Source organism: Adiantum capillus-veneris, chromosome 22 (genome assembly GCF_014529385.1).
Source record: "Adiantum capillus-veneris isolate H3 chromosome 22, ASM1452938v2, whole genome shotgun sequence".
NCBI classification, from domain to species: domain Eukaryota; kingdom Viridiplantae; phylum Streptophyta; class Polypodiopsida; order Polypodiales; family Pteridaceae; genus Adiantum; species Adiantum capillus-veneris.
This window is the reverse complement of record NC_140952.1, coordinates 23088021-23108061: the sequence shown is the minus strand read 5'-3', so window position 1 is coordinate 23108061 and position 20041 is coordinate 23088021. Positions and strand designations below refer to the sequence as shown.

Genomic DNA, 20041 nt, shown 5'->3' with positions numbered 1-20041 from the left:
CTCAGATATACCTTGCCCAAACAACATCTCTTTGTAATCAATGAAAATATTGTTCGCTCCAGGAAAGAGAAGAGCGTTCTGTGTGAGAACATTCCGTTTCTGTAATGTATTTTTGTAAAAGCTTGTAATGACATGGATTTTGTCCACATTAATATATACGGTGTTTTGAATCTTGTTTCTGCGCATATTTGTTTATTCTAAGCTTGTTCAAGTTTTCGATTGAAACATGCAATTTATTTGTTGTGGAGCACAAATGTTTTCAATGTTGGTGTCTTTCAATGCTTTGTCGCGTGATTTTGTTTAAAATAAAATTTTTCAGTTATTTTGACATTAATTAAGTGCTTTTAAAAAAGTGACTTTGGGTATATAAGTGACTTTCTAGTTTTTAAACTTCATTTCTCACATTCACAAAACTCTAGCTCTAAGCTCTCTTCGCATCTTCTTCGCGAACGAACCCATGGCAACGTCTACTGATGCACTTCTCACAGAATTAGAAAAGGTAGGACTTGCAGATCGAGCACATGAACTACTCAGTGTGTTCGAGGGGACAATTGACATGCAGGCCACTGCCAACCTTCATGCAGAGGCATTCAGAAGCTTTCTTGACTACATGGTGCAGCACATGGAGGAATATGCCATAATCTTTGAGGGATCCGACATGGCGTGGTTGCCAATGAATTTCTTGAAGCGTCTCTATGCGGCTGACAAAAACTTTCGGGTTTCGCTTGTTGAGGTTTATTAAAGGCCTCATGGAATGGACTTCAAGACAGAGGATGAGGATGATCTCATGGATTTGGGCATGGGGTGCATAGGCACCCAATTTATTTCATGGGAAATGGTTCTAACATTACTTGTGCTTGAGGGCATGGACAATGGAAATCCAAAGGAAAAGGTCAACCAAAGACCTCCTGTGACCATTGTGGAGGAATCAAATGAAGTTATCGAAGAGATAGATGAGCAGGCCGAAGCATCTATGGCACTCGTACTCATGCAAGATCCCAGTGCCACTGAGGAGGAAGATCGAATAATAGAGGGAGATGAGGTGTTGGAAGAGATCCCGGACCTCCAAATTCTCACTTTGCATCCAGTGGTGGTGGATGATCGTCAATTTCTATTCCTTGACGACATTGCCAAAACGTTAGGACTCAGAGAAGATGAGTCACTTGCAGTGCTTGCTATCTATGCGGGCATGAAGGATCCTAGTGGGAAGGAAGAGAAAGTCAATTTTCAAATTGATTTCGAAGACCAAGATCTCCCAGCAAGCCTCTCCTTCCTCCCCAGTGAAAACGAACAACAGTTGGTACAAGCAGTAGCAAGTACACTGGTAGAAATAAAATCATGTGCCTCTTTCTACGAAAGCGTACCAGAGAGCACATTTCATCCACACAAACCACTGATTGCAATTGGTAGGGATGATCAATCTAGCATCGATCTTACAAAGAAAAATCTTGAAGAGAGGGATGAAGAAACTGAGGTAAATAAATCTAAACCTGGTAGAATTTCTAGTATTCCTTACTACAAGTATTAATATCAATTAAAATGCTTTGCAGACGGCTTATCATGTTGATAAGTTCGCAATGCGTACTAGAGGTTCGCGCAACGTCTCCACGGGTAGAGATAGTTCTCTTTGGCATTACCTGAGCCATTTGGGGCCATCGATTCTTAGAGTTGCTCACACTGAGTTCTCCAAGAATGGTTCTGCAGAGCTGCTAAAGTGTAAAGCATTAAGTGGCATACTCGTTGAAGATTCTCTCACCTTAAATGCTCACAAATGTATATTGGTGGACCGAGAGGCAGCATTGTATGCCTACACCCAGGCACGGTCCTCTCCCACTGCACCTTGAGCCTAGGTCAAGGTTTGACAAACCCAGAGGAAATTGTAAAATCCCTTGGTGAAGTCAGCCATTCGCCCATTACCCAAAGATGTAATTCGTAGAAAAACCAATCGACCATGATGTAATATTAGAATCACAATAAAGAATAAATGTTTTTGTCAATGATTTTTGTCACCATTCAGTACTTGTTTTTTTATTCATATTGTTCAATAATTTCCATTTTCGCCCGCCGAGGCACACACGTGCCCAGAACCTCAAACATGCAGCCACCAGACGGCTGGGAGTAGCGTCTCGGAGATAATTTTGCGAAACGGGGCGACAGGGGGGACGTATGGTGTCCAGAAGGGCATGTGACGCATCGGCGGCGGCGGGTGGGGTTGGAGGGTGCCACTGACAGAATTGCTCCCTGTGCGCCGTGGCGCACAAGGGCTTTTTTTGCACCCTCCGACCCCGCCTGACGCCGCCGATGCATCACATGCCCTTCTTGACCCCGTACACCCCCCTGTCGCCTCGTTTCGCAAAATTATCTCCGAGACGCTCCCCTCGGTCGTCGGATGGCTGCATGTTCGAGGTTTTGTGCACGTGTGTGCCTCAGCGGCGGACGAAAATGGATTCATGGTGATTACCTTAAATTTAACATATCCAACAATTCAAATACATATAAAAAAAAATGTACAAATTAAAATTGAACAATTTCTCGGAATGGGAGAAATTTGCCACTTGATATTATAGAAAAAGATTACAAATCTCATGAAGAGAGAGTACATGGAATAAACTACATCTTATGAAGGCATCCTTCATTTCTTAAATTTAGTGCTAAGGCTAAATCCGTATTTTTTAAAGTTACACGCTTTGCATGCGCCATACAGGAGATGCCATCTTGAAAAAGCTGCACCAAAATGTCTTCAACGACATCCTGTAAAGGCCAGTAAAGTTGCGCCTTGTATTCTTGTAATGGAATCACTATATTCATCTATCATCTCTCTCACCACCTGAGAGAAGGCCGCTTTGGGTATAATTGGCTCGCTGCTCTTTTGGTATTTCCTGATCTCACGCAGAGCCACTGTGTCTAGCCTCCATCTCCGCTTTTTCTGTGTTGTTGGTGATGGTGGAGGAGTCGCCTGCCTAGCCCATTGAGGAGAATCATCTTTGTATTTTTTTCCTCCTCTCCTCTTGGGTTTGCTGCTCTTCTGGTGTCACCTTGTCCCTTTTTCTTTTTGCACATTGCTTGGCTCTCTGAGGGATTTTTAAAGACTTTGAGCTCCCAACCTTTGCTTGTTGGGTGGCTTGAGCTCTATCTTGTGCTGCCTTCTTCTCTGCCTCAGCGCGTTCTTGTAAGTTGGCCAAATGAGCTCTCTCGGCCTCAGCTCTGCCTTTCCTCTTGCTCTCTCTGTCTTCTCTGCTCTTCTTGTACTCTAAGGGCTTTCTTTTCAGCTGCCTCTTTCTTTTCCCTCTCCCTTTGTCTTTTCCTCCTCTTGGCCTCTTTTGCTTTAGATACCGGGTCACCTGGTATTACCTTGATTACTCTTTCTTTGATTCGCGGTGGAAACTTTCGCGGCATAGTATGTGGGGTGACATGAGCACCAATGGTTGTGGCAGGAGGCGATGGCGGTGGATTTTGAAGCAGACCTCGATATTCATCTTTTGTTTCTTGCGTTGCTCTGCGAAGAGGTGAAATTGGTGGGCGATCTGGAAGAGAGTTGTGAGTGGCATGGGTTAAATCGTCGAGACCTCCAAATATGCGTCGCATGTTGCTTTGATCATCTGGATTTGATGGTTGGGGAGGCTCTTGGGTGTTTGGAGTAGGTTGGGGCACTGGGTTATCCACTTGTGGTTGAGGATGTGGATTTGAAGCCGTGGATTGTACATGGATTTCTCGTTGCGCATTTTCTGCGGTGTGAGTGGTTGTGGTGGTATTGTTGTACGTAGTGTCAGCCTGCTCATGTGAATCGTCCATGTGGTGCAAGATGTGAGTGCGTGTGCGTTTGTGCTCGATGAATCTTCTAGAATGTGCAAACAAGAATTGAACTTCAAGTTGTGAGTTTTGACTTATAAAGTACTATTTTTTTAAAAAAAAACTTTAAAACTCTATAATACCATTAAAATCCAAAATAACTCCAAAATTGTCGAAATTTGTTACATGAAACCACTGATTGGGGCGTCAACAAATCACGTGGCATTACAATGTAAGCTCAATATGGGAATGGTTAGTGTCAGAAATTTATTGATTTTCCACCCAACGTCTACCATTTCATTGCCTTGTCGCCAACCACCGTCGAAATCGATCTTTTGCACTAGAAGCATGATATGATTGCAATCGCCTCACGCTAACCACTTTCTCTATTCTGCATTTCAAGCTTCTTTGCACTCTAGTCTTCTTCCTTTCTCTTCCCACTAAAACTCTGTAGAACCAATTGAACATTTCGTACAAGGCATTGCTCTTTTTCCTCCCACCTCCATGCCTTGTATTTTTAAAATACACTGCTTTTGCTTGATAGTGTGAGCGCTCCATTCCTTGGCTACTCCAGATGCCCAATGAGTCGAATGTGTCGAGAAAAAATGAGCTATGAGCAAAAAGAATATGCTGCAAAAATATAAACCTTTAGTTCAAACACTGATTTTTTTTTAATCCAAAGACAAAGTGTTCAACCCACCATGTAATGTGTTATGTGTGTCTCCCCCCAGGCATTCACCATTTGCGCTGTGAAACTATTGATTACAAACTTTAAAGAGGATATCTCAACAGAAGTTAGATTTGCTTTTTCAAGCAAATGAATCTATAGACTGCCACACACGAGCACGCTTAATTCCTAGGGCTGCTTCGTTACCTCTGTAGGTGGTAATGTCACACACCTTTTTCCACAATTGAAACTCATTGTGACTTTGAGAGTTAGAATAGTCTAAAATCATATGCTTAGCTTTACTACCATCCATACATATTTTATTAGGACGATCTTGTGTACTTCCAGATGCCTTCCTATCCTTTGATAGCTCTACTGCACCGCCATGAAGTCCAACGCTTGATAGAATAGATTCAAGTTCTCTGATACACTCTTCCCTTCTTTCTACAGGCTCCATATTCCAAGAATAATTAATATGGAGCATCGGCAACTTGTCAAGAATTCGTAGACGGACATGAAGAGTGCACACATGCACATTTATCAGAGGAATCGGTAGAATAGGATCTCAATTTGGATCATCCATGTCTCGATTAGGGGGTACACTCTGGTTACAACTGAGGATACCTTGAAACCATTGTTGGAGTGCTTTACCCATTGTTTGTGTAGTGGTGACACCTTTTGCAGATTGACTGCAGCTTTGTCACCCTTACCCTTACCCTTACCTTTCGCAGAGTTGACTGTAGCTTTGCCACCCTTACCCTTACCCTTATCCTCAGTTCCTAATGAGACTTTACTGTGTCAGCACTAAATGCATGTAAAGAGGGTCATTGCACCTTGCTTGCATCCTAACATACACTTGAGAGTTTTCAAGTCTCCTGCCAAATGCCACTCCACTTGGAACATACCCAGACATGAAACCTGCAATCATTGTCCTTGTTGTTGTTGCCAAATGACGTCAACGATTGGCGTGTGATTAAAATACCATTTGAGAGACTCATGTGTCTCATGTGGGAGATGAAAAGCTATCAGCCACCAAATATTCTTCTCGGATTGAACACCTAAACAGGTGTTTCCCTTCTCGCTGGCATTTAGCTCAACATCAACGCCCACCAAGGCTCTGTTCATAAGCGTAACGCTTATCCTTTTGAGCCGTTGACCTTTGACAATCTAGCACTCATCAAGCTCCATCACAAATATAACTTTGCCATCACACTCTTGCTATGTCAACCCATAAAATCTGACTCCTGGAGCTTTAACAAGTCAACATAGACATTATCGAACTTGTTGTAACAAAAAGATTTGTTCTCTTCTAGTGGCAGGACATCCTCCACATATTGAAATCCACCCAACAATCTTGCAACATCATTATTGGCGCACCTTTTTGCGACGCTAACACTGTAAGACGTTGGCAGCAACCTAAACAAACCTTTTTCTCTGTGACCTAGTGTGACAAGCCTATACAAAGCTTCGTAGGCCTTGAAACTTATTCCTGCGCTATCACACACCTCCATCGTCCCCTGAGGTGAAACAAAGTTCTTCAGCTCACTGAAATACTTCTGGCGCAAAACTTTAGCAATGCCAGTACTGGATGGCTTATCCAATAGCTCCACCAACTCCTTTGGTTTGATGATATGCTACAGCAGAGTATGTCCGATCGTTTTAGCATTGGACTCGATTCCCATCATCGTCCGAGCCAAGTTCCTACATATTGAAATAATATTACAGCAACCTACAAAAAATGTACGAAATTAGAAGCTTGCATTTGTATTCCTACCGAGTTTAACGGATACGTTTCTTTCGAGCTCCACCGCTTGAAGATAGCATAGACATGGCATGTCTCTTGCACTTCCGAATGTGATAGCCCAATGGAATGTGTGTGAGATGATCGATTCGTCGGCGCATATTACGTGAAGTGTGTTGTAGATGAACATAATTGTTTGAACGACGCTCTTGCTCCATTTTTTGATGCTCTACCTTTATAATAAGCTTTGACATCTCGTCATTAAGTTGCTTCGTCTTCTCATTGGCTTCCTCTCTGACTTGCTGAATGTCTTTCACGTACTTCTCTTACAATGAAGAATAGGTAGCACAGAGATGTTTTTTTGCTTCCCTTTCATTAAAAATAGCTGAGTGTAATCTCCAGCAGTAGCCAAACAATTCGTCTCTCCCATCTCCAATAAATCGCAGTAGCTCAGTGACATTACGGAAAGACGGTGATGCATTGGTCATTGGATCACAAGGGTAAATATGGCCATCAACCCATAAGTTGATTGCCTTGCATCCATGGTTCCGTAGTAGCTGGTCTCCAGCAGTGGGATTAGATGTGTCAAGTCGTACAGTTGCAAACTCTTGCACTAAATCAACGTTTAATCAATATCGTTTTGATTTGTTAGTAATGTCTTGCAGTGGTGGGGGATTGAATGACATTGTGTTAGTTAATCAAGCAAATTAGTGAGAATGTGTAATGGTGACTGCTACAAGCAGGTGAAGGTGGCTATGGAGAAAAGAAGTGGAGAGTACTTAAAGTTAAGAGAAAAAGATTATGTGTGGAGGGAAGAAAGAGAGGGAGTGCAACTCAATCTCCTTTGAGTTCGAATTGTTGATCATGATTGTAGAGAGAGAAATGCTGCAACATACAGAGGTAATTGAGTTTTCCATTGCACTCAGTTGGAGCTGGAGTGGGAGAAGCATGAGAGAGAGAGAGAGAGAGAGAGGGCAGATCTGCAACCTTGGAGGATCTACACTTTTTCAGAAAGAGACAGCCAAGAATGTTCCTTAATGATTGGAAGAGGAAGTGACATGAGAGAAAAGGGGGGAAAGAGAGAGAGAGAGAGAGAGAGAGAAAGAGTTGGCTCACGTTTTAGAGAGAGAATGTGAAAAATCTGCTTTTTTGGCATGAGACTAAAAAGTGCCTCCTTTAATGAGTTCTAGGTGAGAGAGAGTGTTTTATATGTTAGAGAGAGAAGAGGGGTGGAAAAAAGACATTTGAAAATTCATTTACCCCCCTCTCTTTTGGGTTACTAAATAAACTATTCAAAATATGGAAATGGATTTTTTAAAAATCTCAGCATAGGCCCTTTTTCCCTCTCTTTTAGGCTTGGTCAAACTTGGCTTAAGATTTAAGCATTCCCTTAAACTGCCAAATAAAGAGGCCCTCCTATACCCCATTCACTTCCTAATGCCAGTCCTCATCCTTCCATTGGCTTTCCTTACCATCTTTACAATAAAGAAAGCACAGTATGTGGGCATGGCTCTAGGAGGTCTGGAAGCGGTGGATGTCCAAGAATCGTGTAGAATCTCCATGCCTCCCCTATATCCTGGCTCAAGAATATCTGTTTAGATCATGATCTAACTAAGCCAAGATAAACCACTTCTTCCATCACACTAGGGACCTGAATTCAATCAATGACTATCGATAAGTGATGACTCCAAAGAGTACCTCTCTATGGAGCCATGCTCTCATTTCTCTTTACTGTTGATTTCTTGTGCGGACATTAAAGTCCCCCAAGAGAATGATGTCACCATCCTTGGAAAACTCCCATATGTCCTTGTCTAATACAGAGAAAGGGGATTACATGCGGCATACAATGATGTGCTGGGGGCAAAGTAACAGAGAGCAATGTACAAGAAATTGTATATCTCAGCCCTCAATCTTATCCACATGTACCTGGTTTGATCATCTCTCCAAAAAACATGCACATGCGGTTGTGACTCCTCTATGAATAGGACTCCTACTTGTCATGATCCTCTACCCCTAGATGCCTCCCACATATAACCACTCACATGTGGCATAAGTTGTGCTCGACACTTGTCTACCACCTATATCCACTCACATGTGGCATAAACTGTCCTGGTGTCTTGTGTGTCTCTAAGTAAAAGATGATTTCTCACCTCGCAAATTTGTCATCAAATGCACACCAATATCACCACCCTTCCATGTCAATAAAAAGCAACCCTTTTTTCCCCTTTTCATTTTAATATCCGGCATTACCTCGTGCATGTGAGCAATTTGCGAGAGCGTGAGGTCATCTCCAAGAAAGATCCCCCTTTTCTTAAGAGTTGGTCTCTTCTTCAAAAAGTCCTTCGCTTCCATGGAGGGAAAATCAAGGAAACGTGCCCTTCCTTTAAGGTTTCCCCTTTTCTTTCTCTTTTCTTATTACCCACTCTCCAAGCCATCGTATGTGTCAACTCATTAACCCCTATCATAGTCATGAGTTCTTTTACCTCTTCATCAACACTATCTTGGTCTTTCAGCCCACAAATCGTCACATGTAAGGCACGAACACACCTTCTTTGCTCCTCTTATAGTGTCAAGTTACTGATGGTGGGTGTGGGGGTTGTTTCCTTATGGGGATCTTGATCCATTTCTCAACCTCATCCGCCTTCTGTTGGGTCTTTGTAATAACATCCACCCAAAAAGTCCTCATTTCTTTGTGTTGCTCCTTCCCTTCTTTGATGACCTACACTTGTTGTTTAATCATGTTGAGTTCTTTCCCTCTTTGTGTGTGTTTCGTGGTCGCATCTTTGCAAGCTCCTTCTTGAGTAACGCGATCTCCTCATCTTGGGCCATCACCTCGATCCTCATGTGTGTTTATAGTGCTTTCTTGGACCAACATGCATTCTTTGAGTGTCTTTATTGTGCCTAGAAGGTTGAGATTAATCTTGTTAATGATCTCGTGCATTTCTTCTTTGCATTTTTGAATGGCATCCTCCAGAGGGTCATCCTTGTTATTTTGGAGAGAGGGAGAAATTTCTTGAGAGAGAGAGATTCACACTATGTATGCATTATGCATACATGCTTATTCCGCATTTGTCAACAATCTCTACCGTTCTGGACCACATTACGCATATAGGTGTTCTCACATCATGCATACATGTTTATTAACTCCTATCTACAATCTTTGCAATTCTGAAAATTTATGCATCATTTTTGAAGTTTTACACTTTAGTGCAATTCTTGTTTCTATTTCTTGTAAAATTTCCTTTTCTTGAATTCCCCAAAATTATTGCAGACAAGGAGGGGCTAAGGGACGCTACACAAAAGGGGGCAGAGAGAGAGAGAGAGAGAGAGAGAGAGAGAGAGAGAGAGCTATCCAAGAGTTAATAACAAGGGAAAAGAGAAGTTTTGACTATTTTATCCTTAAACTTCCTATATCTAAAGCACGTTGCAAGGGGGAGTGCCACATGGCGCAATTAGAGGGATTGGAGGTGAGAGTGGAGGGCAAGGCAAAGAAAGAGAGGGTCTCATCAATTTGAATTCATAAGTGCCAAATCTATGATGGAAAAGAGGGACAGTTCTCTCTTCCCGTTCCCTCTTCTCTCTCTCTCTCTCTCTCTCTCTCTCTCTCTCTCTCTCTCTCTCTCTGTGTGTGTGTGTGTGTGTGTGTGTGTGTGTGTGTGTGTGTGTAGCTTTCTCCTCCTTACCCATGCATGACTTGCAGCTCTATCTGTCTTTGCACTTGACCATTTATGGGAGCTACCGTCCATCTTCTGTACATCACCCAACCAGTCTTGGTTGTGTCAAAAACCCTAACCTCAGTTGACTTGGTTGGATTTGTTGTAAGCTAGGCATTAGTAAAAGGACAAATTGGTGAAGTGCCCACACATCGAAGTACACTTGGCTAGGTTGGTAGAAGTAGCCGAGGTGAGGAGCACAATGGGCGTCCTTGGAGCAAATGCAGAGCCCTCCCAACGCACAGCCAAGAGCATTGTAAAGGGGGGCCAACTAAAACTAACCAAGAGCCCAAGGGCGAAGTCTTTTCAATCGGTGGAGAAAAGGGAGTGGGGTCCAATTGATGTTTCGTTGAGAAAAAGCAGTGCAACTGCAAATACTTGCCACCATGCATTTGGAGCCACCAAGGCCTAAAATTGATAACCATAATAGAAATTTCAATTGATATGTGAATTTTAAAGCCCTCTTAATCTACATAATTTTCCATGTATAACGTAATTTCAGGGTGTAAACATGAAAATTGATAAGCAATTTCAAGCTTCTAGCATTTGAGGGGGGGGTTTTGAAGCACTTGTTTTGATAGGTAAAGTAAAAATGATCTTAAGAGCCCAAGAGAGAAGTCCTTTTAGTCATTGGAGAAGAGGGAGTGGGGATCCAATTGCTATTTCACTAAGAGAACGCACTACAACTGCAGATACTTGCCACCATGCATTTGCAACCATGAGGGCTTAAAATTGATAGCCATAGTAGAAGTTTCATTTGACATGCAATTATCAAAACCCTCTTTTATATGTTGTGTAAAGTGACCAATCTACATAATTTTCCGTGTATAGCATAAATTTCTAGGTGTAAACATGAAAAAAAATGGGCAATTTCGAACTTCTAGCATTTTAGGGGGTTTTTTTGAAGCTCTTGTTTTGATAGGTAAAGTAAATATGATCACAAGAGCCCAAGAGCTAAGTCCTTTCAGTTGTTGGAGAAGAGGGAGTGGGGGTCCAATTGCTATTTCACTAAGAGAAAGTGGTGCAACTACAAATACTTGCCACTAGACATTTGCAACCACTAGGGCCTAATAAGGTTGATAGCCGTAGTAGAAATTTCAATTAACGCAATTTACAAAGCCCTCTTTTATATGTTGTGTAAAGTGAACAATCTACATAGTTTTCCATTTCTAACGTAAAGTTCAAGGTATATAAACATGAAAACTGATGGGCAATTTTGAGCTTCTAACATTTGTAGGGGTTTTTTGGAAGCACCTGTTTTGACATGTAAAATAAAAATGGTCGTTTCATGTTCTAGCTGCTTTCTGAAGCAGATGACATTTGGTATGCTTGTTGGCCAAGGCATTGCACTACCTCTCCCACTTCATCTCTCTTGCTCTTTGATGCTTTCGCTTCATCGCTCACTCACTTCACCATGCATGTTGACCCCTGTCGTCCGAAGGACAGGTCACACTCTGTAACCCCAAGGAGAAGAAAAGGTTAAGGGAAAGGAAAGACAGTACACATTGCATGCATTCTACATGGAGAGTAGTAAGGCTCTACTTTTCATTGTCGTGGTACTCTTCATTTTCCACTCTATTACCTTGCACTTTGTGCTTTTGAGGTGTGTATGAAGGATTAGTATTTGACCTCATATCCTTTGACTAAATAGGCGTTGAAATGGGCGTGGGCCAAAGGAACGTAATTCATTTAAAACATCTTAAACGCTCCCACACACTACCTTTTCACATGGAACAAGGACTAAAAAGGGGTTTAAGTTGTGAATATAGGCCTTTATTCTTGTTGTGAAACTTTTGCATTTTTGCAATAGTTTGGATAGTTTGAGAGTAGTTTCATAAAGTTTCTCTTGCTATTGGTTGAAAGGAAAAGTACTATTCCTATAGTTGGGTCTTGTGAGGAATTCTTGTGTGTGTGGGAATGCAAAATCAAAGGAGAATATTACATAGCTTTGATAATTTTCTTCCGAAAAGAGGAAAAAGGGAGGCAATACACGCTTCCCGACTTTCTCTTGCATTGCAAGAGGCAGAGAGGCTAGTGAGACCAAGACAGAAACTCGCATCATACTAAGCGCTTTACTTTGGTTGCAGGTAAAGGCATGATGATAGTGCAAGATAATACTGAAAAAAATTAAAGTCAGCGCTCTTCCTTGTAGAGACCTGAAGACACACCATAGACACAGACATGACACAAATGCTTGGCAGAGGCCTGAGAGCACCAGCCTCAGCCGGCTACAATACAACCCAACAAACAAACAATCTTCTTCACTTAACATTCCAGAGCAGCTTCACTTAACATTGTGGAAGGCTCAACAAGCTCCATTGAGCCAAACCACTATACTAATGTTACATGGTCTGCCTATAGACGACACCCAAGACAATTACATGACATCGGTTTGAACGAACAGAAGCCAAAAGGCCGGTTGGGAGAGCCACATGTGATTGCATAACAGCATGCTGTTGGTATGCAAAACCTTCGGCGCCCACCACAGCATGTGCACAGCGCACACACACGAAAACTCCCTAGCGTCCGCCGGCTGGTATTGAAAAATTGGTTCGCCAATCCAGGGTGAGGAATTATCTCCCAATCTGTAACATTATTGAGAAGACCCAATTGATCTGCTTCACTCAATGCACCTCTTTCCTGCATGAAATCATTCAACATGGAAAGAATAAATAGTAAATAAAAAAAGATGGCTTTTTGTTCCATCGTGCTATGACATATTAAGCTCTTCTTTGCAGCACATAAAATCTAGCCCTTCATAGCCAAATCAGCAGCAACAACCACATTTCAGACAAAAGAAGGCAAGATGGAGATTCCAAAAATACCATGAGAGTTCAAAAAGGGTATTTTATTTGACAAAAATTGTTGTATGCTTACAAGATTACATATACAAAAGGGGTTTTTCATTGCAATTTGGGATTTTTAAGGCTTACATCATTACCTCATGGTACATTGTATGAAAGTAAAGGGGCTACCCTTTGAGAGCATGTTTTAGAAATAATCCCTTAAGCAGAAATTAGCCTTTTATACCACAGCTCTAGAAGTCACAACCAGAAACATGAGAACAAGCACCTAATTAGCAGTTTATTGGCCCCTTATAGTCACAATGCTTATTGGCCCCTTTCATTATCCTCTAGGGTTTTGCACTCATGTTCTCACCATTGTACCAAAGAGGACCAACCCAACACAAGTAAATACTAGCACACAAAGAGGCAGTAACAAGTAAAAAAGAAGCAAGCAACTCACACAAAAAAAAAACAATAACACAAAGGACAAGAGGGAAAGCGCGTGGGGGGGTGTGCGGCCATTCACGCATCTTAACATTCATAAACCAAAGGGATGAAAGGAGGGGGGGAAGCAAAAGGACTCATGCTCACATTCACAAGGCAGAGGCCAAAAGAAATTCACACAATCACAAACACACATCTCACAAGAAGACGGACACAAACAAGAAAAATAAAGGAACACGAAACGAGCGAATTTTGGAGAGAGAGAGAGAGAGAGAGAGAGAGAGAGAGAGAGAGAGAGAGAAGCCAAACTTGAGATTGCGCCAATTAACTATGACCAGTTCAATACAAAGTGATACCCTCAAGGGCCCTTCTATACTTCCCATAGAAAGTTGCACAACCAAGCCCAAATATATTGTGTCAAATACAAAAAATGAATAGGCTAACAACTAGACACATTCACATGAGTTGCATAACACCCCCTCTGTAGCTCATAGTGTACTAAAGTTGGTGAAATAGTCAAAGCAAAAATGACCATGGACACTCCAGCACTCTACAGCTAGTGGATACACCTTGGAGAATGCAACTATCGACCATTCTTCTAACAATCTCTCACTAATGTCTACATTGGCGAACAAATCAAGGCTTGTGCAATGTGGACACCTTCAAAACCAAGACTCCACTTTCACAAGCACTGAACACATCATCTTTCCTTTATCCTCAAGCATAGAACACATCTTAATTGTTTCCTTCATCAGATAGTGAGAACCATGAACACATCATATCCAAGCCATCCACCAATGCATAGTGCTCAAGGAATGTTACGTGCACATCTAACCCTATGTAAATGTGGACATGCCAACTCCTACTTCTAGGGTTTAGGATAGCCTAGGTAGTGTTTTGGCACCTTTGTGAGCCTGTACGCAAGACCTACATGTCCAAGCACTTTAGAGTAGTTGCATACCCTCTAATTGCACATGAGCATAGCCAATGTCTACTACATGTAGGCAATGGGGAGTGTTCTTATACATTTGTATTAGAACCCAACCTGGGTATTTGTCTACTTGTGAAGCACCTCTACCCAACCTGGGTAATTGTCTACTTATTACGAATCATGAGTTTTAATTGGCATTGTCCGACCCAACTTTAATCACATATATAAGAGACCCTAGGGGTCACTTCTCAGGCATAAGTCACTACCCTCAATACCCGTGGTACCTCAACACCTCAGACGTTTTGGCACCAGATCGGCCAACACCCCATCAACATCGGTGTTCTCAGATCTCAGTCATAATCTCGCCATATCATCGAGATCCAACCATCAGTACCAATGTTTTCAGTTTTCAGCCAAGCCAGCAGATCAGCCAGCATTTTTAGATAAGCCCTCAGATCAGCCAGAGTTTTTCAATTTTCAACCAACATTGATGACAGTAGTTCAGCCCATAGCCTCGTCGCATCTGTTGTTAGTCTTCTCTCTCTCTCTCTCTCTCTCTCTCTCTCTCTCTCTCTCTCTCTCTCTCTCTCTCTCAACCTTCACTCAAAGTATCATTCTCTCTTCTATCTCTGGTCTCTGCACATCTCTCATGAAGTTAAAGGAACTCTCTCAAGAAGTACGAGGAACCTGGAGTACGCACTGAGCACTCATCCTGAGAATTCACCATCAATCACTTCAGCTGCACATTACAAGGAACTTGGATGGAGCAAAGGTTGCCCCCTCTACCTCACATGCCGAAATTCGCAAGAGCACAATGACCTCAAGTATCAAACAATACATAAAGCAACATTCTGTAGTATCTCATATGCTCCAAGGGACTGAATATGTCCCTCAAGATTACCTACATCCATCTTATCAAATCTCTATGCGGAATCCCTAAACAAGATGCAGTTCTCTTGCATCTTCTTTAGGAAAGAGCCACATTGACAAGGTTGGAGGACGAATTCGATCATTTTTCACGATGAACACCACACGAAAGTACCAAGAATTGAAAGACTTTGAACTCACCGAGGCATCATCCAGTGGGCACTCGATTATACATGAGACCAAGTCAACCCAAAAATTTATGTTCTTGCGTCGAGGACTAGTCCATGTCTCCTCTACAAACAGAAGCTCTCTATAGAGAGCACTGACAACCTCTCTGATCTCTCGCAGCTCCTACACTAATGAGCTATCAAAGAAGCCCGCCTATGAAAAGAATATATATCTATCAACATAATATGGCAGAAGGGGGAGCCCTTTACACATGTCGCAATCTGCGACCTGAAGGCTAAAGTCCAAAACAAAAACAAGCCTCTTTTAGCGCGATAAAGAGGGATAGAGGGGGGGGGAGAGAGAGAGAGGCCGTCTGAACTCACGAATTATAAGAGGGAATAAAGCACTCATAAAACTATAAAAGCAAGGGACACAAGAGAAGAAAAAACAAAAGAAAAATAAAGCCTTCTCTCCTCAAGCTGCATTTGATCTCGCTGACCTTGGTCGAATTGGTCTCAATCCAAGTACTATCTGTCTCACTCTCCTGCATCCTCTCAACCAAGAAATAGCCAAACCAAGCTAGCTAGTGAAGCTAACATCAAGAGACAAAACTCAAACAGTCAGAGAGCCTACCAACATGCATCATAGAGGTTTACAAAATATTGCACTTCTCTCTAGTAGCCACCAGAAATGCCTCCATCAACAACATTGCGTATGACGCTGCTTTCTCTCAGTGCAAGGCAAACCCTGTTACTAGGAGATACAGGCACCATGCCACCAACTAAGATCAGATAGCCCAAAGAGTGAGGCAATGTGGATACAAAATTTCGACAACCAGATCCCACGGAAGGCTGGAGATGAAATTCTGCAAGCTCACAATGGATTGCTAATGCATACTGATACATTTTTCTCATCAGTATGTTCCAAAAACACATATATACACTTCAACACATATGGCTCAAGAGTGCTTTGCAATCTACTCCCTGCAAAATTGATATCACTTCCAAGACCCCAGAAAACATGGACAATGGCTCAACATGTCCAAACAGTAAAGTTAAGTACCACCATTAAAGACTCAAGAGTATTGTGTCCTCCAGCACTTACTAGCCTCCATGAATAGCTGAAAGGCCTTGACAAACAGCAAAAAACTTAGCTGTTGTGCTTTCTTCGAAGGATGGCCCCTTCCAAGCTCGCAAAATTGTCTTGCCAGTAAGCGGCCCTTCATCCTCCGCACATGCGCTGCTATATCATCTTCTGTTCAAACCCCAGAGCCCTACCTATGCCAAAGTGTGGCAATCTATGGCTCTACAAAACCTTCTATACAGATTTTTGACGACGGTACCTCAAAAAGAAGCTGTAGTAAATATCTCAAGAGCAAGCTTCGAGGTCAAATAAAAAGACAGACAATGAAATATCGAACGAAAACAAAAGCTCATGGAAAGAGTCACCGTTGAGGCTCCGTAACAAGCACTGTTACAGAGTGAGGGTGAGTAGCTATTTTGTGTATAGTGTGTGTGTGTGTGTGTGTGTGTGTGTGTGTGTGTGTGTGTGTGAGAGAGAGAGAGAGGATATGTGGGTGAAAGAAGGGGGGATGCGAGGAGAGACAGAGAGACGCTCTGTGAGCCCTAATTGTATGTAGAAAGATATTAGACTCCCTACTCTAGAGCAAGCAACTTTAGCTTACACGACATCCATCAACAGTAGCAAGCAAAAACCAAAAGAAAATGAAGAGGGCGGAGAGAGAGTACTTGGCCTCCTGAGAGCGCGGGCTGCGCGAGCTTGCTATCTGCGCAAAATACCAGAAAACATGTGTAAATGTACTACATGAAAACAAACACCAACATTGCAACGTCGGGCTTGCTATTCACAGACGCACCTGCGACAATGTAGCTCACTCTGCAGACCAACATGAGCAGTAGAAGGGGGAGCAGTAGCAGAGAAGCAGACATGGTTAAACACCCTGAGCTAGAACCGCCCTGTAGATAACACATCTGACTCGTCTTGCATTGCTGTCTCTGAAGATGATTGTGATAATGATCAAACATTTTCAGCACTGGACGTGGGTCCTCTCGCCATCGCCACGAAGATTAGTGAGCGAGCAGAGAGAGAGAGAGAGAGAGAGAGAGAGAGAGAGAGAGAGACAAATTGGTCAGAACCCAACAACTGTGTGACAAAATTGAATGTGTTGTGTGTCTGTGTGTGTGTGAGAGAGAGAGAGAGAGAGAGAGAGAGAGTGAGGCGGAGGTTTTAGCTCAGGACTCGACTGGTGCGCGGGCGGCCAGTGAACTGCAATGGAAAGCCAGCATTCCACCTAGGGCCCGGGAATACTGTGCAAGTGAGCGGCCACCGGCTGTGGAAAGCAAAAGAGAGCGAGCTCCATTCCACATAAAGCTAGAACCGTTCAGACTCTCATCAGCCTGGTCGTTGGCTCAATCAGACAAGCTCTCCTTTTTTGCATGGTGCTGCTGCTGCTGTTGGTAGCGGGTTCGGTAAGGTGACAAGAATGATGAGTCATGCTCATTAACTGCATTTCCTCGGCATATAAATGCATCATATATCTACTTGAGAATATACACATTGTATAAGAGCAGATTCTCACGGACAGGTTAATAACCACCATTTTGCATCGTCCGCAAGGATTCGCACGGGTGCCACCATGTTGAATGAAGACTGACCATCCCCCACTCTGCCGAAAACGGTAGAGTGGCCCTCACCTAGCATTGGCCCATGCTTCAACTTTCCCTAGGAGCGCTTATTGCAGCTTTTGACGACAAGAATGGCTTTTAACACATCCGCTATTGGTTGGAGACTATAGACATGATCATCACATGTACTACTATTGTTGCGTGCGAATGCAAAAACACTGCTTGGAATGCGTTGATGCCGCAATTGGACAGGGGTAAAGAAGGCAAGGGTGGCACTCCCACGTGCGAACGTGCCCTTATACACTATTACATTAGATTTAGAGTGCATTCGCAGAGAAGCGGGACAAGTTCCCTTTCATCAGCACTTTTGTCTCTCTTGCGAAACTTAGTAGGAGTAGGCTTTGAGGCAAGCGGAAAATGCTTGTTCTTTTTGTTGAACAATGCCACCCAAAGTCTAACTCTGCCAATATTGACAAAATTAAGCTAAAGAGACAGCATTGAGGAAGGTTTAAACAACAAGAAACGTGACAACATGAAAATGTTGCATGCCCTTTCGTGTGAAACGTACCTTAGCACATTGTAGGAGGGAGGTAGTGACGGTGTTCTCAGGAGGCATAGTTATAAATTATTTTTGCTCATATATAACCATGCCTCCCTCTTGGTCGTGCAAGGCAATTGAGCCAGCATAGTAGACCTTTGTAATGCGTTTTGCTACTATGTGAAGGGTTGCCTTAGGCAATGGTCACACGAGGCACAGTACTAGTTATATGCCTTTATTCTAGTCACATGCAGAAGTTAGGTGGGCATAGTTATATTATGTCAAGCCCTTTGTAATTATGTCGTTTTCTGCATAGCAGTGAAAGGAGCTAACTCTAAGATGATAAATAACATGATTCTTGCAACATGATGTTGTGCACGCGTCCTCATCTTGTAGCTCATGCTAGCCTCCGTGTTCCCTTTTATTGGCCCACACTAGTGTCCACCAGCAAATGCTAGCTACACAACATGCTTTGCTCCCTTCTTTTACCTCCATGTGGCTATTGAAACCAACAGTTGCTACATGTGTGTGACCAAGTTGACAACTCTGTTGTCGGCTCATTGTTCAATAGTGCATAGTTATCAATTACTAATAACTATGCCTAGCATGACCACCCCTTCAATTATTTGTTAATGTCAAATAACTAAGCCTTCCTTTTCATAACTAAGCCTCTTTTTGGCATAGTTTTTTTTTTTTTAACAGAGTGATAATGATTAATAGAAAATAAAAAAGGAGGTACAAAGGTCCCACATTTAGGGGGTGGGATAGCCCCAAAAGGTTCTACAAAAGGAGATCCCTCATGCTGAGTCTCATAGGGGAGTAGAGCCTAGAGACCTTGGTTTTCCATTGTTGCTATCTATTCTCCTTCTGGATATCAATGTTATTAACAGTAGGATCAGGGGCTTCATTGATAAACTTACACAACTGGGAGGCAGAGGACAACCGGTCATGCCTTAAAATACATAGGGGAGGAGGAGTTGAAGTCTGTAGGTTAACAGCTACTCTTTGTGACCATACATGCCATAGGATGAACCCCCTCCAGACATTCCATAGTAGTATATCCAAACCTTTACAATTGCCAAGCAGCACATCTTCAAGACTAAGGTTCCATTTGCCCAGCTTCATACACAATGCACTGAGCTCTTTAATCAGAAAGGAATTACAGGGACATTTGTAGAAGAGATGTTTACAGTCCTCAACTGCATTGAGGCACCTTTGACACTTCCCATCTCCTTTGCCAATCCTAAGGGCTTTTGCTCCAGTCCATAGTCCCTGGTGAAGAAGCATCCAGAGAAGAGTGCTATGCTTTCCAGCAGCAGCAGGATAAGCCCATGTACATTTGAATTTGTAGGCCCACTGTTTGGAGCTCCATTGGAGGTTGCATTGCTTGTTGAGTTTCCTCTTCAACTTCTCATCGAGACCACCTTCTTGATTGAAGTGATTGAACATAAGATTTGCAACTGTTGCAAGTTTTCCCTTGTTGGTTCCTCTACCAGGAGTAGAAAAGGTAGCTTGAACTTCCTGCAACCTTACTAGGCACCAGTCAGCTTCACCTGATGTAATCCCAAACTCATCCTGGAGCATCTGATTATTTTTATACATAATGTCCCTCTAAGCCTTGATGCCTTTTTTGAATAGCTTATGAGCTCTTCTTGAGAGAAGAAATTTAGATTTTACTGCAAAAAAGCCAAACCAAGGTGAATCTTCCAGAAAAAAGAGTGATTAGAACTTATATACTTTGGTGGTCTCCAT

General features: G+C 42.6%; 1 protein-coding gene across 1 annotated transcript; it reads right to left on the bottom strand.

Moving 5' to 3' along the window:
- Positions 1-12148: 12148 nt before the first annotated feature.
- On the bottom strand, positions 12149-17552 carry LOC147429035 (uncharacterized). Its single transcript, XM_086494906.1, has 3 exons — positions 16983-17552; positions 16855-16892; positions 12149-12550 (listed from the first exon to the last, which is right to left on the bottom strand). The coding sequence occupies exons 1-3, from the start codon at positions 17149-17151 to the stop codon at positions 12266-12268; spliced, it is 492 nt and encodes a 163-aa protein (XP_086351032.1). The 5' UTR covers positions 17152-17552; the 3' UTR covers positions 12149-12265.
- Between the last annotated feature and the right edge of the window lie 2489 nt (positions 17553-20041).

Excerpts from the sequence above, each read along its gene's own strand:
- LOC147429035 (XM_086494906.1), bottom strand. The coding sequence starts at position 17,151 with ATGTTTGATCATTATCACAATCATCTTCAGAGACAGCAATGCAAGACG. Across the intron at positions 16,893-16,982 it reads AGTGAGCTACATTGTCGCAG|ATAGCAAGCTCGCGCAGCCC; the intron begins GTGCGTCTGTGA and ends TATTTTGCGCAG. Across the intron at positions 12,551-16,854 it reads CCGCGCTCTCAGGAGGCCAA|GAAAGAGGTGCATTGAGTGA; the intron begins GTACTCTCTCTC and ends GATTTCATGCAG.